The sequence below is a fragment of the Dromiciops gliroides genome, chromosome 1, assembly GCF_019393635.1.
Source record: "Dromiciops gliroides isolate mDroGli1 chromosome 1, mDroGli1.pri, whole genome shotgun sequence".
NCBI lineage: Eukaryota > Metazoa > Chordata > Mammalia > Microbiotheria > Microbiotheriidae > Dromiciops > Dromiciops gliroides.
In genome coordinates, this window is record NC_057861.1 from 61833972 (window position 1) to 61853485 (window position 19514).

Consider the following 19514-nt stretch of genomic DNA (forward strand, 5'->3'; position numbering starts at 1 on the left):
CTCAGGCCTTCAAAACAAAGAAAAGGGTTTTCACACAATTCAATGTATGTAGGTCTAACTTGTTTTTGAGGCAGCAATTCCTAATAAACTAATCAAAGAAGAATCTGCATGTTTCTGATTAAGGGTGGGCAGGCAATCACCTCTTAGCTCAAGTAAGCTGTCATTGTTATTATTATTATTTGCAGGGCAATGAGGGTTAAGTGACCGGCCAAGGGTCACACAGCTAGTAACCATCAAGCGTCTGAGGCCAGATTTGAATTCAGGTCCTCCTTTATCCATTGCCCCCAGCTATCATTATTATAGGTGTCAGTGTTGAATATATAGACTGACATTGGCTTCTCCGAGCTGGAAATTCAGACATATTTTCCTTTACACATGGGCAATAATGCTATTCGTGATAGGACATCTTACTTCAAATTATAAGGCTTCCCAATAGATATAAGAAAAATGAATAAATTTGCTAACTGTTCCCTCCTGAGAGAGACCATCCCAAATATGAAATATAGTTCAGCTGATTTAAATCAAACCTATCCTTAGAGCCTTGCCAACCTTGTATACTGGGACTAGTTGGCTAAGTAAGCACTGGTGGTTTGGAAGAAAACAAGTGGACTCTTCTTGTACTAGTACTCCTGAAGTGACCCCAAACAGTCTTTCTTTTGAACCCCGAGCCTACCCAAAAAGGAAGGAATTAAGCAGTTTTACAATGTAGGCCAGGAAACCAAAAACTGTGACCACCTTTGGAAAGCAACTAGGGGAATTGCTTCATGTGAAGCTCTTGGTCTTTCTATATGAGCTCACTGGCATTCTAATCACCTAGTACAGTATTCTGCTTAGCCTATCTCAGAGAGGCCCATTTAATTTGTAGGCTAATTCATTTCAATCATCATTTTTTGAGAGCTTACCGCAAGCCAGGTATTATACTGGTTGCCTGTAAAATGGAAACAGATCTTTGGACAGTTGTCACTTTCAGTGCATACCACCTGTATGCTATTGCTGCTGCCTTGGCCCTGTTATTTTTTGCTACTCAAAACAGATTTTCAAAGGTGAGAACAGATAGTGCTTCCTCAATGTGTCTTTCATTCAAAGCTGGGCAGAGGGGTAAGTTTAAATAAAAGTGAGGAACCTCACAATACCTCCCCCAATCAGTTCCTGTTATTAGGGAAAATGTAAACACAAGCCTCTAGCTCTGTAGATATATAAGTACACAACACATACATACATATATATATATTTATGTATAATAATATACACAACAGAACAGTGTAGTAGATCAAGGTGCCTTACACTTGGAAGCTGGCATTCTTGGACTTCTAAGTGAGCCTGAACAAAAGTTCAGTGTAGTACAGGGCTAAAAGCCTGTTGAATAACGGGATATTCAAAAGTTATGTTGAAAAAGCCGTTTTCTGTACAAATGTGCATTTTTTCCAAAGTGATTTATTCTCTCCAGGTATCTGCCTCAAATCTGGATGTTGGGGTTAAGCTAAACTTAGACCTTTGAGCTTTATTCTTTAAAGTTGTCCAAGTGATGCATTAAAGAGTTGTAGGGGAGGACACTGATCCTCCCTCACAACACATGGCTACTCACTCAGGCAATGAAAGGTTAAAAAAGTAACCAACCTTACTTTCTACCTTCACTAGAAAAAAAACTGGCTTAATCTGGGTGCATGTGGCAATTTGCTACAGAACAGCATCGAGACATAGGACTTCCCTAAGAGAAAGATTTTGAGGTTTGCCAGCTCTCCATACCCACCCCCAGGCACAGAGTCATGATTAAATCCCACACTACATGCTACCTGGAGCATTGTAGTAGACTCTTCCCCACTCCCGGCCCTACTCCGACCAGAAGAAGCACTTCATTTCAGGTAGGACTTAAATATTTAGAGCAGTGATTGGCAGTCTGGTCAGAATCCATTTCCAGGTGATGGTTTGGAAAAATCAACACCAATATTGGGTTGGAGAATTTCACACAGTGGATGTTTGGTAAATGAGGAAAGACAGACTCCCCTTCCAATATCCCCTAACAGTTTTCTGGATTCTGCACCATGCTGTACTGAGGAAAACCAGAAGCATCAAATACAGTTAATAATCCAGAAGTTGTGTGTAAGGGACACACACCTCTCATCTTTAAAAGCAGCTTCAAATGTCCTTTTTGAGTCTTTGAAATGTAGGTTGTGTTTAATCTTGATTAAGGCTTTTGGCTGTACAGGAAATTCCTCATTTTCCCCTCCTGGAAAAAGTCTCTCATGATAGATTTTCCTCTGCCCAGGGGGCCAAGTTGCATGTGTCACTTTTGCAGAGTTTTCCTTCACAGGAGACTAGCAAGGCTGGTGGTAGGTCCATTCTGCGCCTGAAACTGTACAGGGGGTGGCCCATCTGTCCACTGGAAAACATGCATGGAAATGAAAGAAAATGGAATTTACAACCTGGAAAATGAAGAACATGCTGTTCTTTGGCAAGAAGTAAAAAACTTTTATATTTCCTGATCAGACTACATCAGGGGCATTCTGTTCAGGTCTGAACACAACCAGGTAAGGGTGACAAGGATGGGGAAAGGACCCAGAAACCAGGGAATATGATGATCAATGGAAGGAGAAAGATGTTTAGTCCAGAGAAGAGAAGACATCCCCACTGTTGTGGGGAAAGGAGAATAGACTTGTGAGAGGAAGCTAGGAGCATTTGATGGGGAAGCACAAGGAGACAGATTTAAAAGTTTAATATGAAGCGTTTTCTAAAATCTGCCTGCTCCTCATTTCTTACATTACATTCATATACCACAACTTGTTCAGCCATTCCCCAATTGATGGGCATTCCGTCGATTTCCAATTCTTTGCCACCACAAAGAGAGCTGCTAGAAATACTTTTGTACATGTGGGTCCTTTTCCCTTTTTTATGATCTCTTTGGGATACAGAGCTAGTAGTGGTATTGCTGGGTCAAAGGGTATGCACAGTCCCATGGCCCTTTGGGCATAGTAATATGAAGCATTTTCTAACAATCAAGGCTGTCCAGTAATAGAATGGGCCTCTTTTCAAGGTAATAGTGAGGTCCCTAGTGGTACTAGGTGTTCAAGCAGAGAGTCATCTTTTGAGGCAGCTAAGTGGTACTGGGCCTAGGGTCAGGAAGACCTGTTAGAATATAGCTCAGACATTTACTGGCTGTGTGACTTTGGGCAAGTCACTTAATCATTCTCTCCAGTTTCCTCAACTGTAAAATGGGGATAATGAAAGCACCTACCTTGTAAGCTGTTGGGAGGATCGAATGAGACAATGTCTGCAGAGTGCTAAGCACAGTGCCTGGCAGACAGTATGTACTCTATACATGCCTATTCTCTTCTCTTTCCCCGTTTAAAATACTACCAAGAATTTCCACATTGGGAGACTAGTTGCACTACATGACCATTTAGGTCCCTTTGCAGTGCTGAGATTCTATGATTGCAAATACAAAGATGTTGTTATCCATCAGTTGTCAGCCACAGGCAAATGCTGAAAGCTGGTTTTCTTGGGGCAGAGATAGCTACTGCCTAATATGTTATCAAGGGCAGGCATCTCCCAGGAGGTTAGACTGTATAGATGGGAAGGGAAAATGAAGCTAACTACCCTACAAGCACGACAATGTCAGCTAATAAATTTGACAATTGGCCATCACTGATTTAGTAGGCAACATTACTAAGCCCCCCACAAAGTCCCTCACCGTGATCAGGTTGTGTTCTGGAAGGCTACAAGCTTCAATGTGATCCTGGAGAAGCTGCTGGGAGAAGTTCTGATGCATCTGGGCAGCTTCATGAGCATCCATTGCATTCCCACAAGCTTTATTCAGGTCTGGGAAAAAGAACCACACACATAGCATTCAGATGATTAAATAAGGTCCTGTCAGCCAAATTCTAGCTGGTGTGATCTCCTCCTAAAAGCCTTCCTAGGAGATTATGGCTCATGGGATTACTCTCCTATGGTACTTATCCCTATTTACCTTCGTAATTGTAGACTAAATTGTTATCTGTTTCACATATATATTTCCTGTCTTCCCAATTTCTCTAAAGCCTCAATAGTTATAAGAACATTTCACATATTGTATCTTGGGGAGGCAGTGCAATAAAGTAGAAAACCAGCATATTTGAAGTCAGAAAACTAGGTTCAAATGTCCCTGCTGCCACCTATGTGATCTTGGGCAAATCGCATTGAGCTTCCTCATCTATAAAACAGGGGCTAAGTAGGGGGGGGAGAGGAAGGATGAGGTAAAGGGTGCTGGACCAGATGCCCTCTAAAGTTGCTTCCAGTTCTAAATCTATGATTATGTGATCCTCATAAAAATTCTAAGAGCTAGGTAACAATAGCTTCCACTGTTAAAGTTTCTTTAGGATATAAAGTACTTTCCTTACAATAAGCCTATGAGGTACAGAGTGCAAATGTTTACAGATGAGAAAATGGAAACCCACAGAGGTTGTGCCTTTCCCAAGATCACACACGTTGTAAATGACAGAGCCAGGACTTGAAGTTAGACTTCTGTTTCCAAAAGGAGTGCTCTTATTACACCACATGTATCCCAACTAGCATGTAAAGTTCTTGAATGACAACAATCATATTTTGGGGACATATCTTGCAAAAAGCAGTATGGTATAGTGGAAAAAAATTTGACATCAGAGAACTGGGTACAAGTTTTAGTTATATCACCAAATAACTGAACAAGTCCTCTCACCTCCTTAAACCTCAGTTTCATTATCTATAAAATGGGGATAATAATGTTCTTAATAGTAAGATAAATGAATTACTACTGCTAATATGGATATGTGGACTCATTTTCTAACACTCTCCTCAAAAGTACTACATATGGTATAAGGTGCATCTAACTGTGGCCCTTATGATAATGTGACTTTACCTATAAACACAGTCATGTGGAACAGGGCCAACATTTTAGTTAAATTTTATGTGATTCATAGAGTAGTACTGGATTTTATGGAGGGAGGAGGTTCAACTAAGTTTTTTGTTTTTTTGAAAAATGAAATGTTTTGGGGCAGCTGGGTGACACAGTGGATAGAGCACCAGCCCTGGATTCAGGAGGACCTGAGTTCGGATCTGGCCTCAGACACTTAACACTTGCTGGCTGTGTGACCCTGGGCAAGTCACTTAACCCCAACTGCCTCACCAAATTTAAAAAAAAAAATTTAAAAAAAAAAAAGAAAAAGAAAAATGAAATGTTTTGTTAAAAACTTTCAGCTAATGACCTTAAACAGGTAAGAATTAATTTGCTTTTCTTCTAAAAAATTCTTTGTTCAGTTAATATCTTATTTTGTGGTAAAAGGAACACTTTAAAGTCATTTATTATTTTTGGGGGGTGGGGTGGGGCAATGAGGGTTAAGTGACTTGCCCAGGGTCACACAGCTAGTAAGTGTCAAGTGTCTGAGGCTGGATTTGAACTCGGGTCCTCCTGAATCCAGGGCCGGTGCTTTATCCACTGCACTACGAAGCTGCCCCCTAAAGTAATTTATTCTTTCCCCTAAGCCACCTCTTCTCTATTTGAAAGCTCTAAGAATAAGGAACCCAGTCCTATGTTAAAGAACACAATTCATACTGTAGTGGAAAGAACCTTGGACTGGGAATCAGGACACCAAGGCTTTAGTTTCAGTTTTGTCTATGACTTGCTCTGTGATACTGGGCAGGTCCCTTCCCTTCTCAGTTTTCATATCTATAAAATAAGGGGTTGAACTATCTTGGGCAATAAATAAAACAAAACATTTTAAAACTTATTTTTGTTGCTATCTTTTCCTATATGTTTCCAAATATATGTCTTTCTTTCTCCTTCCCCACCAAGTCATCCTTATCACAAAGATTTAAAAAAAGGGGAAAAAAAATTCAGTTCATCAAAACTAACCATTTAAATACCGAGGGTATCTGACAGTATGTGCAATATTTCACACCCTTAATTTCCCCAATTCTGTAATGAAGGTAGGGAGGTACATTTTCTTAACAGTGCTCTGGGGCCAAATTTGTCTGACTTGATATGAAACCAGGTCTTTCCTGATTATTGTACTATACTGCCTCCTGACAACTTTATATTATTAGGTCTGATTCTGACATTCTGTGTTCTAAGATTCTACAGCTCTGACTTCTAAATTCAATCCTGACAAGATACTCTTCAAAATGTACTGGGAAGACAGAACATAAAAAAAATACAGATAGGGCATCTAAAAATGCAAACCATTTTATGTGCTATAAGTACTGATAAATGATTAAGAAGGAATTTTAAAATGAAACTAAGACGCTCCAGGTGCATTCTTTTGAGTAAGCAAGATGGGCTTAGTTTGTGGTAAAGAAACAGAGGATACCCATAGCCTATATCTGTGTTCCTTCTAACTCCACTGTAAGCAGTTCCTTCCCCCGTAGGGAGAAATGTCTGGGTAGACAATGCTTTCTTCCAAAGTCGCCGTCGTCTTCTTTTTTTTGCGGGTCAGAGGACAAATGAATTCTCTGGTCAGAGAACTTCTCAAAGATCATCTACTAAGTTATAAGGTAGTTATAGTCTGCATAAGAGGAGTGAATACCCATGCAAATGAAGTTACTTTGATGTAAAGTAAAATGGGAATATTTTTACTACCTTCTTACCAGGGTGGTAATGAGAAAAAACATGTTTGTGTATAGGGAAAAGTAGTATAAGTCTAGGAGTCAGAAAACCTTCAGAGTCCAGTCCTTCTGTTTGTTTGTTGTTTTTTATTGGTGGGGCAATGGGGGTTAAGTGACTTGTCCAGGGTCACACAGCTAGTAAGTGTCAAGTGTCTGAGGCTGGATTTGAACTCAGGTCCTCCTGAATCCAGGGCCAGGCGCCACCTAGCTGTCCCCAAGTCCAGTCCTTCTACCAAATTGATGTATATGACTCATGGCACATCAATTCATCTCTCAAAGCCTTAGTTTCCTCATCAAATGGGACGGTATGACTAGATCACTTCTTAGGTCTCTTCTAATTCTAACAGTGCATGAATCTATAAAAAGTAAAGAATTATAGAAATTTGAATGTTGTTGTTGTTATTATTATCCCCACTACCAAAAGGAGATATACCAACTCTTGATTGTAATCTTACAGCTCAGGTGGATGACAAAAGGCCATCTATTCAAGGAAAATTGTCCAAGTTAGTACAGGTAGCTGTCCCTCAGACTTACCTCTTAGCAGAGCTGAAGACCACAGCTGCACAGACATGTCTGGAATCTTGCTAGCCAACTGCATAGCTGGTACCACCATATTATTACTCTCCTGGTCAATAAACAAGTGAAAGATCAAAGTTAGCACTATGACGTGACAAATCATCCGTAGGCATGGCTCAGGATCCTAAAGCCAAAGGATCGCACTTGCTAACACTGACTTGGATAGCAAAGACATACTTCTGGGTGGGCAATATACACTCCACAGAGTGAGACAGTGGATAATGATAATCTGCTAGCCACAGGGCATACAGGAAAATGAACACCTTTGGAGGGTGAAAATCCCCATCTGAAGCCACAATGCCAATCCAGAGAGAGGTAGTGTGGTATAGTGGAGAGAATGCTGATGCAGTCAGAAAATCTTGGATCTACTACATTCTAGCTGTGTCCCTTTGGAAAGTCACTTCATCTTCGTGGATTCTTGGTTTCTTCATGTGAAAAGTAATAATTTTTTGCCTTGCCTACCTAAAAGTCAAAATGGAATAATGAATGTAAAAGTACTTTGTAACCGCAAAATAACATGAATATGAGAGAGACTATTAGAATTTATACACAAGAGACAGAATGGCACAGTAGATGCAAGGGGAAAGGGAATGAAACAAAAATTTATATAACACCTATTACCAAGCACTTTACAATATTATCTCATTTAAATGTGGATAGAAAGTTGACCTTAAAATAAAAAACACCTGGATTTAAGTCTTTCCTCTGAAAAATACTGACTGTAGCCGTAGACAAATCTCAGTGTCCTAGACAGATTCCTATGGCTGTAAGTTGCAGAGGTGCTAACCTGCATTGGTAGGGTAAGTTTCCTCATGTGGAAATTCTCTATATCAATGAACTCACAAATCTAGTCTCTACCCCTATTGTACACAATTTCTAAGACAGCACATTAAAACATAAGAAATGACTAAATGGACAATTTCAGAGGAAGATTGGGAAGACATTTACGAACTGATGCAAAGTGAAGGGGGTAGCACTAGTGGAACAATTTATATGGTGATAACATTATAGACAAAAACAACTGAAGGATTTTAGAATTCAGATTAATGCAATTATAAACCACAAGTCCAAAAGAATAAAGATAACTCATGCCACTCACCTTCTGACAGAACTAATGAACTTAAAATACAGAAAGATATTTTTGTGCATGTGGCTAATATGGGATTTTGTTTTGTGAAACTATATAGATTATATATTAAGGAATCTGGGAATGAACAAAATTTGCTCAATGTGGGGTAGAAGAGATAGATTAATTAAAAAATACTTATTACATGAAAAATAAAAAAAGTTTAAAAAAGATGAAAAGCATGCATCTCTAAGCCATTAAGCAATGGACCTTGCAAAAGAAAGACTGAGTTAAGTTTACACTATGAGTGAAGCTGGATCTTCAAATGAAAGAAAAACCATTCAAAGACCCAGATGTACACAGGGACAGACACATCTGATAGCTTGGCAAGTCCAGCAAAGAAAGGCTGTGGCCAATTAGGCAATAACTGCCCAGCTCAGGGGCTTTGGAGACAGGGACTTATTTTATGCTTCCTTATAGGTGTATGAAGTCCAGCAACTGAAGGGTTTGGGGTGTGTGTGGCAGGGAAGGCAAGGGAGGGGAGAGAAGGGCAAGGCAGGGCAGAAAAAGGTTATACTGCATTCTGCCCAGGCAAAGGAGAACATATGGTAGTAATTAGGGTAAATAAGCAAGGAATAGGCAATCCTTTGTTGGGAAGGAAGGGTGGGGCCAACCAATGGTAAAGCAAAAAGTCAAGCTGCATTGATACCAGGGTTTCTTCATAGTGCCAAAATCCAGTGGGTTGAGACAAAGCAATTGCTTGCAGGAAACCCAAGCCAAGAGGCTAGTACAAATTCAGGAGGAAAAATAAAAGGGGCATAAAGGAGGTGACTTTGACTCAACCTGTCTCTGTTTTGTGTTCTCCATCCTCATCCCGATGTTTTGGTTTGGTCATGAGCCAGAGAGGCCAAGTCCATTCTGAACTCCATTGTGTTAGTAAGACTGTGAACTCAGTTACCATTCCTCTCCTCAGAAATGTTCAAGGTCATGACTTGTTGGGACAGAGTTTGTGGATGTCCTTTACTAATTTACTAATTCCATGCTCCTATGTTATTTGTTTGGACCTAGACTCATACCTGTCTCTATTAGATGCTGGCCATGGTACTGTTGCAACCATGAGCCAAATATAATGTGAATAATGCCTTTGAGTAATGAGGGTAATTGCAGCTGGTAGATCACTGATTCATTACTTAATTAGTTATAATGGGGCTTAATATTCTGGGTTTTAGGAAGGACTGCTAATTCAGAAGTTATGGGATAATAGTCGGATCTACATTCAAGGACTGATTCATCAGGATCCATTTATACACAATTTTGGTCACTAGGCTCAAGTTAGTCTAGGTGGCCTACAACTCCTTCTAGGTGGTCACTGACTGTAGGAACAGAGGGCAGGGGAAAAAACCTGAGAATAGAAATCACAGTTTATATAAAAGAGGAAGAGAGTAAGGGACAGCTTGCTAGTTCCTGTTGGAATATTGGCCTCTCCTAGAACTGAAGCATCTGCCTTTCTCCTCTAAGTATTTGTACAAACTAATTCCCATGCCTAGAATGCACTGCTTCTTCACCTTTACTTCTCAGAATCCTTGTCTTCCTTCAGATTTCAATTCAGGTCTCTGATCTTTCATGAAGCCTTTCTTGATTCTTCTAGTATTCTTTTTCCTATCTCAATTTTCCTTTTTTTTCGAGTGTGTGTGTGTGTGTGTGTGTGTGTGGAGGGGGGGCAATGAGGGTTAAGTGATTTGACCAAGGTCACACAGCTAGTAAGTGTCAAGTGTCTGAGGTCGGATTTAAACTCAGGTCCTCCTGAATCCAGGCCTGGTGCTCTATCCACTGCACCACCTAGCTGCCCCCCAATTTTCCTTTTACTATACTTATGTATATTTTTTGTTCTTCCCAGGAAAATACAAGTTCAACAAGGACAGGAAACATTTCATCTTTGTCTCTGTATTCCTTAGTAGAATGTCTTTTTTGCAGACATAATAAGTGTTTGCTGAACTGAATCAATCATCCAGGTTTTGACTGAAGCTCTTCCAATAATGGGGGGATCACTATCTCATGAAGTAGTCTTTCCTCCTTTTGGATAGCTTTAATTATTAGGAAGCTTTCCCTTTTATTTAGCTGAAATTTGCCTCTCTAATTTCTATCTGCTAGTCCTAATTTCCCCTTCTGGACCAACCAAAACAAGTTTAATTCTACTTTCATATTATAGCTCATTATGTATCTGAAGAGATAGGTTTCTTCAAATGACAATCATTTTCAGACACTCACTAGACCTAATGTCAATTAATTAATACAGTTCTGGTTGCAACTATACAAATGTAAGTTATTACTATGTGCCAGGCACTGTGCTAAGTGCTTTACAATTATTATCTCATTGAGTTCTGACAATAACCCTGGGAGGTAGGTGCTATTATCTCCCTTTTACCAAGATTATCCATGACTCAGTTCATTCCTTTCCTCCTTGAAATATCCAATTAATTGCCAAGTCTTGTAAATTCTACCTCTACAACATCTCTTCAGTCTGCCCCTTTCTCTTTAGTCACATAGCTACCACCATAGTTCAGGCCCTTATCACCTATTGCAATAGTCCCCAATTGGTCTTCCTGCCTCAAGTCTATCCCTTCTCTAATGCATCCTCTACACAGCAACCAAAGTGACATCCCCAAAGCACAAATCTGCCCATGTCACTCCTGGACTATAAAAGCCTGTAGAATAAAATACAAACCCTTCACAATCCGGCCCCAACCTACTTCTCTAAGCTTAATACACACAATTCACTTTCCTTAGTTCACTCTATGTTCTAGTCCAACTGGCTTACTTGCTGTTGCTCAGACACACCATTCCATCTTCTGTCTCTCTGCCCTTTGTATAAGCTGTCCTCCGTGTCTGGAATATACTCCCTCCAAAATCTGCTTTTTAGACTCTTCAGCTTCCTGCTCAGCTTGGTCAACTACTATAAAAAACTTTTCTTGATCTTCCTAGCTGGTCGGTGCCTCCTTCCAAAATTATTTTGTATTTAATAACTTTATGTGTGGTACTTATATATACATATTGTTTGTCCTGAGAGAATGCAAATTTAAGGAGAGAAGGAAGAAAATAAACATTTATTAAGTGTCTACTATTTGCCAGGAGGTATTATGGTCTCTATTTTTCAGCTGAGGAAACTCAGGCAGACAGAGGCTAAGTGACTTGCTCAGGGACACACAACTGGTTAAGTGTCTGAGGCTGGACTGGAACTCAGGTCTTCTTGATTCCTGGCTCAGTGCTCCATCCATTGTGCCACCAGCCACCTCTAAAAGAGTTCTTAAAGGCTGTCAGTGGAGTAGGGCTCTGACAGATCCTACCCAAATGTTAAAGCCTTTGAGTACACACCTGATGACAAGACTATGAATGACTGTTGCCCAAAGATGAGGCTAAATAAGATTAATTACCAAAAAGTTAGCCATCAAGTGATTTAAAATTTTTATTCTAACTTATTTATTTATTTATTTATTCATTCATTCATTTTTGCGGGGGCAATGAGGGTTAAGTGACTTGCCCAGGGTCACACAGCTAGTAAGTGTCAAGTGTCTGAGTCCAGATTTGAACTCAGGTTCTCCTGAATCCAGGGCTGGTGCCTTTTCCACTGTGCCATCTAGCTGTCCCCCCTAACTCATTCATGATGGCCATCTACTAGAGTGTTGTCCTGAATAAATCGCAGATCCTTGAAATGAAGCAGAGATCACTAAACTTTCAGAAGTATGGGTCAAAGTTGACAGTGCTTATTCTTCTGATATATTCAAGATGGGACTGAATTGAGTCTTTTGAGAGGGTCAATAGGGCTAGGTGGCAGGCTATTGTATATCAACTTTTGAAAGTGCTAGGGTAACAGTGGGCAGCAACTCTTATAATAAAGGTGGGCTGAGGTGGTGATGATGGCTTGTACAGGTGCCAGGATAAGCAGATCATGTCATGTGCTAATTTTAGTAAATTAATAGAAAATATTAATTATTAATAGATTAATAGATAATATTGAGAAAATATTAGAGAACATTACTCTTAATAAGATCAAAAGGTAATATCTGTAAAGCTCTTAGCATGGTTCCTAGCACGCAGCAGGCACTTAACAAATCCTTCCTTCCATTTGATGCATGTCCCTCCCTCCCTCCCTTCCTAATTCCTTCAATGTGATGCTCATCTAATGGTCTTCTCAATATAACCCTAAATGTATAAATGAATTCTCCTTTTTCCAGTACCAGTTTTAGCTGGGAAAATCACCAAGAGGAAATATCCCAGCCTATACAAAAAATTTTCCTTCTTTAACATATAGGTTCTAGAATAAGACAAGCAAGGAAACTTTATAGGCAAAATAATGTTTTCAGGAATTTGTCAACTTATACTCATGTAAAAGCAAAATGAGACAAATGCTTAAAAAGCTAACATGCATTCACAAGTACCCAAAGATCTAGCTATACATATACATTAATGGATTAATGTTCTAAAGGATGCAGGTATTCTCTCCAGTGATACAGATAGCAATCCATCTATGCCCTCTCATGCCGAGTAATGCATTTCCATGTCTTCCCCACAAATCCTTCATAGGGGGACCACTGAATATGCTCAAAGGTTTCTTGTTACATGGACACCAATGTAGAACTCAGGCTATTTGTCATCTTCTTTTTCTTGCTATATGTTTGCCCCACTTATATTACAATTATCCACTTCTTGGATTAGATCTTTTATGCTGTCTCTTCCATGTTAATTAATCTTTGGTAGTATGCTCCAGCCTATTTATGGCTACCACATATCTTTCTTTTTTTTTTTTTTGTTGTTTGTTTGTTTGTTTTTTGCGGGGCAATGGGGGTTAAGTGACTTGCCCAGGGTCACACAGCTGGTAAGTGTCAAGTGTCTGAGGTTGGATTTGAACTCAGGTACTCCTGAGTCCAGGGCCAGTGTTTTATCCACTGCGCCACCCAGCCGCCCCCCACCACATATCTTTCTAATGCCATTTGGCACTAACATTCTGTATCTTCAGAATCAAATGATATTCTGTGATTTATAAGCGCATAGCATCTCCAGAGGATTATTGACATCACTGTTTTAAAGTAATGTCAGAAGGGCTGTCATGTGGTGAAGGGATTAGTCCACAGGGCAGAACTAGGACCAAAAGTGGAAGTTATGGTGAAACAGGTTTATGTTCAATATATGCAAAACATTCCAAACAATCCAAGCTACATAATAATGGAATGAGCTGTACTGTGAGACAGTGAATTTCCTGTTATTGGGGGTCAACAAGAAGAGACTGGATACCCACTTGTTGAAAATGTTATGTTGATTCATGCTTCAAGAAGAAATTAGAATAGCTCATCTCTGAAGTCCCTTCCAACTTTTAATATTCTGTGACTTCCATTTAAAAATGACAGTATGATGACTGACACTCACCCTATGATTCCCTAATACATAGAATATATGGCCCAGGAGGACAAGGGAACAGGCTGTTAACCGGTTCAAATCTTCTGCATTTGACATTTTCAGAGTTTCTCGTAAAAATCGCCTACAAAAGTAAAAACAGGAGAAAAGATAAAACCATCTGAAAATATAACCTCATGGAGAAAATAGAAAAATGGGCTTATAATCATTGTAAACCAAAAGCACAGGTAAGCTTAACTTTGATGTACAACTATATTACCATTGACAAATTAAGTGAGGTAAAGTAGGCATTTAAAAATTATATTCATTTGCCAGTCTTGATGAAAACTATAGTATTCTTTTTGCTAGGAGCAGGACGTAATAACAATAACTAATAAAAGCTAACATTTATATAGCACTTACCATGTGCCCAAGATAGTACTTTACCTCATTTTAAAACTTATTATTACCTCATTTGATCCTCACACCAACCCTACAAGGTAAGTGCTATTATTACCCCCATTTTACAGATGAGGAAACTGAGGCAAACAAGTTAAGTGACTTGCCCAAGGTTACACAGTAACAGAGGCCAGATTTGAATTCAGGACTTCCTGATTCCAGGTTGGTACTCTATGAGGTAAGTCATCTAGCAAAATTTCTCACCTAATGCAACAATCCTTTTTACAGTGACCCCAGTAGATGTTTCCAGACCCAACCTCTACATGATCATATCTGGTACTAGTGAGTTACCAACGTCATAAAGTCTTCCTTCCATAGTTAGACTGTTCTAGTTTAAAGCTCTTTATAACAGAGCAAAATCTATTACATGTGAATAGAAGTATTTTGATAGGCGAAGAAGCTGAAGTTCAGAGATATTAAACAACTTCCTCAAGATCGCACAGCTAAGTATAGCAAGATCAAACCTAGAGCCTTTGACTCCAACACCAGAGCTCTTTGGTCTATATTATATACCTGCCTTCAGAAGGGCCCCCTCAAGAGTACTTCCAATGAACTTTTCTCCTGTCTTATACTGTTGTACACTTACTAATAACCTAGTTCATAACCTCTGCAAGTTAAACAACTTAATATCTATTACAAATGACAAATCTGCTTTTGTCTGCTTTAGAATCCCAGTCTTTGTGTAGATCATTGCCCTTTCCCCAACTAAAACAAAAACCACTATCTAAGACTTGCATGAAGACTTTCTGGATAGCCCTCTGGTTACCCATTATCCAAGCAGCCTAGAGGAAATGTAATTAGTCATGTATATGAGACCAATTTTTTTTTTTTTTTGGGGGGGGGAGTGGCGGCGCAGGGCAATGAGGGTTAAGTGACTTGCCCAAGGTCACACAGCTAGTAAGTATCAAGGCTGGTTGGTGCTTTATCCATTGCAACACCTAGCTGCCCCCAATGAGACCTATTTCTTTTCCTTTGTGTCCATTCTATGCTTCTGCTGACCCTTTCCCTATTACCTCCAACTTCTCCAATGCACTGTTAGTTCCTACAAAGAAAAGAATGAGTTGTGGAATGGAAATAAGGAGACCAGGTCTCTAGTCCCAGTTACTGAGTAAAAATTGTAGTGGATATTTATATAGTACTTCAGTTATAAAGCCTTTTTGTTCATAATGAGGCAGGTGACACAAGAATTATCACCTCCAATTCATAAATTAGGAAACTGAGAATTGGAGAGGCCAAGTAACTTGGTTAAGGTTAAAAGGTGAATTAATAGTAAAGCACAGGGGCAGCTAGGTGGTGCAGTAGATAGAGCACTGGCCCTGGATTCAGGAGGACCCGAGTTCAAATCCAGCCTCAGACACTTGACACTTACTAGCTGTGTGACCCTGCACAAGTCACTTAACCCCAATTGCCTCACCAAAACAAACAAAACAAAAAAAGTAAAGCACCTCCTCAAACTCAATCCCTCTGAGTCTTGAAATATCTTATGCAATTTTTTTTTTGTTTTTAGTGAGGCAAATGGGTTTAAGTGACTTGCCCAGGGTCACACAGCTAGTAAGTGTTAAGTGTCTGAGGCCAGATATGAACTCAGGTCTTCCTGACTCCAGGGCCCGTGCTCTATCCACTGCGCCATCTAGCTGCCCCTCTTATGCAAATTTAATATCACTATTTTACTTCTACCCCCCCAAACTATCTACTACATTGCTGTGCCCTCAAAAGAGGTCAACAACTTTTATTAACTTGATAAATGTACTGGTGGGGATCTTTGACGGGGGAGGGGGAATGATCTCTGTCTTTGAATATCTGAAGGACTATATTTCGGAAGGAGTAGAATCAATCTAAAGAAGAACCTCTTAATAACCAGAGGTGTGCAAAACCACAAGGGACTAACTATCCATCAGACATTTAATTTTTTATTTTTTTTTGGTGAGGCAACTGGGGTTAAGTGATTTGCCTAGGGTCACACAGCTAGTAAGTGTTAAGTGTCTGAGGCTGGATTTGAACTCAGGTCCCCCTGACTCCAGGGCCGGTGCTCTATCCACTGTACCACCTAGCTGCCCCCCTCAGACATTTAGAACTGGATGTTCTTCAGGTACCTCAAATCCAACCTGTCCAAAACAGAACTCACTACGTCTAGATCCAAACCCACCTACCTCTCTTCCCAATTTCCCTATTACTACTGAAGGCGTGCACAGCCATCTTTCCAGTCACCAAGCTTTGAAACTTTCCTGTTGTCCTCTTCTCTGCATTCACTCACCTCATATATCTAAGCAGTTACCAAGTCTTGTTTCTAGCTTTACAATATTTTTTACATGTCTCCTCCCCACTCATATAGCCAACACCTCAGTAGCTTCTCAATTTGATCTCCTTCCTTAAATCTCTCTCCATGTCAATCCACTCTCCTCAGAGCTGACAAGTTCACCAAAAGAGAGAAAATATAAAGGGAGAAGAGAAGAGGGCCTAAGGGGCTCTGTGCTTTGGGGCACGGCCATAGATAGGTAGTGCAAAACCAGCAAAAGAGATGGAAAAGGAACACTCAGATAAGAGGAGAAACCCAAAGAGAAGAATGTGGTCAACAGTATTAGGCCTAGAAGAAAGGTCAAGAGGAATAAGAAAGGACCATCATATTTAGCAATTAAGAAACCCCTGGTCACTTTGGAGTGAGTCATTTAAGTTGAGTGATGAAGTCTAAACATATCATTCTTACACATCAACTGTTCTTTGTATACTTTATGGTCTAGTCATACTGGTCTACCTGATGTTCCTCACACATTATGCTCCATCTCCTTTCTCCGAATCTTTTTATTTACTGTCTCCTATTACTGGAATGTTCTCTCTCCTCACCTCTATGTCCTGGAATCTATGGATTCCTTCAAGACTCAGCTCTAGTGCCACCATCTGCTAGAGGTCTGTCCTGGTCCCTCTAGCTCCTAGTGTATTCCCAAAGTTATCTTGGTTTTTTTTGGTTGCGTGTATAAGCCTTATGTACATCTAGAAATGTACATGCCACTTCTTCTGCTATAATGTAAGCTCCAAGATGACAGGCTATTTCACTTTTTTCTTTGTAGTCAGAGTGCTTAGCATAGCACCTGGCACCTCATACTTATAAAGGTTTATTGAATAACATGGGAGATAATGAGCCTCCTGGCATTGGAAGTGTTTAAGCAAAGGGTGGAAGACAACTTATTGGGTATTCTTGCTTCAGGTATGGAGGAAGTTTTATTAGATTATGTCTAAGGGCTATTCCACTTCTAAGATTCTCTGACTTTTTTTTTTTAGAAACTGCCAAATTCCTTTTTTAAAAAGTATATCACTTGGGAGCCATTTTAAACAACTATCAGAGAAAAGCTGAATGTGAAAGGAAAGTGGGGCATTTATCTTTCCCTTTTATTTTAATCAAGGTTGAGCTCTTGGGGAAAACAGTTATTTGGTTCTATCCAATAGAGACTCGGATTTCTGGGATTCCACAGTTCTGCTCCACATTAACTTCAAAAGAGTCCTTTGGAGATAGAAATGATCTCATACTCACTTTGCTTCATTGTATCTTCCCTGAAAGAACGAGAAGAGTCCCCGGATGTAGAAAGCAGCAGCCCTCAGGCAATGAGAACTGTAGGGAAAGCAAAAAATTGAAAAAAAACTGAACTTATTTTTTAAACAGAAAGCATTAAAATAAAAATGGGATAATGGTGAATGGTTGAATTTCTTTTTCCCAATATACTGTATAAAATACAAATTTGTTTTTCTGGCATTTAAGGCCCTCCATAATCTGGTATTGCTCTACCATTCCAGGCTTATTTCCCAACACTCCCCTCCTTATTATATACAACCTTCAACCAAAATGGACTAATTGACCATCTTCCATTTATACCCTCATATGTCCTATCAGTGTATTGTTTTCATGTTGCTCCCAGGAAATGTGCAATGTTCTTTGTTCTTCCAACTGCATTCAAGGTTCAGTTCAATTGCCACTTCTTGCATCAAGCCATACTCAATTCCCTCATTTAGAAATCATCTTTTCCCCTTCAGCCTTCCCAAACAACTTTGTACCTCTTATGTGTTTATCAGGTATTATAAACCTTTATCAGCTTGTATCGAATTAAGGGTTATGTCCCCCATTAATTCCATGAGTGTGGGGATCTTGTCTTATTTAAACTTTCAATTCCCCTTGTATGAACATATAGCTTCAAACATAGAAGGTGCTTACTAAATATGTGGTGAATTAAACTGAATTTTGTATACAAAGTAAATCTGAAAGTAAATAGCAAGTCCCTCTCATGGTGTTTTGATTTGTGTTTTTTTTTGGGGGGGTGGGGCAGGGCAATGAGGATTAAGTGACTTGCCCAGTGTTACACAGCTAGTAAGTGTCAAGTGTCTGAGGCTGGATTTGAACTCAGGTCCTCCTGAATCCAGGGCCAGTGCTTTATCTACTGTGCCACCTAGCTGTCCCCCTCTCATTCTTCTACAGCAAGGAGGTCTATTATAAAATTCACCAAAAGATGAATGTATTTTCCCACAACTTTTGCAACAATCTTTTCCCAAATAGTACTTTGTGTGCTAGCAACTAGAAAAAAATTACAGTTGCATTTACAAGAAAATGCAACATTCACCCTGCTAAACTACTTTGAAAACAAGTCAACATGTCTGGGGTCATTTATGTGTTTGATTGCTTGCCTCAAAAGCATGTTATAAAAAAGACCATAGAACATTCAATTTGTATCTAGAATTATTACCTTACAGGAAAGTTGTGGTCTGGATTTATTCTTTCCAATAAATTGTACAGCTAGAAGTAAAAATCAGAAACATCATTAAAACCTACAGCAGCAGTTTCCATTGTGGCTCTACATATACTGCACCCTCCCCCAAGGGATGCCTGGATTTTCTGAGTACGGTTGACCATGTGGTGTCATGGCAGAAGTCCATGGCTGCTTATGATTCTACATAACCAAATAATCTAATGGAAGATGTGGGTTACAAGTAGGGTCTGGCCAAGCAGCAAATTCTGTGGTCACACTGGACCACAGGCTAAGCAGTTATGTTGTCTTCTTTATAGTCTGTCTATTGTCCTGGTAATCACATTTTTAGAATACAATTTCAGTAATGATTAGAATTCATTAGATGCAAGGGTCTAGAGCAAGAGCATGAACTTCCCATAGTCTGAGTTACTAAACTGATCCTCTATAACAATATGTATATGGAAATAATGGATAGTAATTTTCTTTCCTTCTTTCTTTCTTTCTTTCTTTCTTTCTTTCTGTCTTTCTTTCTTTCTTTCTTTCTTTCTTTCTTTCTTTCTTTGTTCCTTCCTTCCTTCCTGCCTTCCTTCCTTCCTGCCTTCCTTGCTTCCTTCCTTCCTTCCTTCCTTCCTTCCTTTCTTTCTTTCTTTCTTTCTTTCTTTCTTTCTTTCTTTCTTTCTTTC

At 39.6% G+C, this 19514-nt stretch overlaps 1 protein-coding gene across 1 annotated transcript in view; it reads right to left on the reverse strand.

Annotated features, from left to right (window-relative positions):
- Positions 1–1212: 1212 nt before the first annotated feature.
- The window catches only part of MAU2 (MAU2 sister chromatid cohesion factor), a 62201-nt gene continuing 43899 nt past the window's right edge, over positions 1213–19514 (reverse strand). The window contains exons 14-19 of the mRNA XM_043983940.1: positions 18829–18878; positions 17628–17705; positions 13676–13787; positions 7147–7237; positions 3689–3816; positions 1213–2380 (exon numbers count right to left, since the gene is read on the reverse strand). Of these exons, the coding sequence (XP_043839875.1) occupies positions 2306–2380; positions 3689–3816; positions 7147–7237; positions 13676–13787; positions 17628–17705; positions 18829–18878 (534 nt within the window). The 3' untranslated portion in view covers positions 1213–2305. The remainder of the gene's footprint in view (positions 2381–3688; positions 3817–7146; positions 7238–13675; positions 13788–17627; positions 17706–18828; positions 18879–19514) is intronic.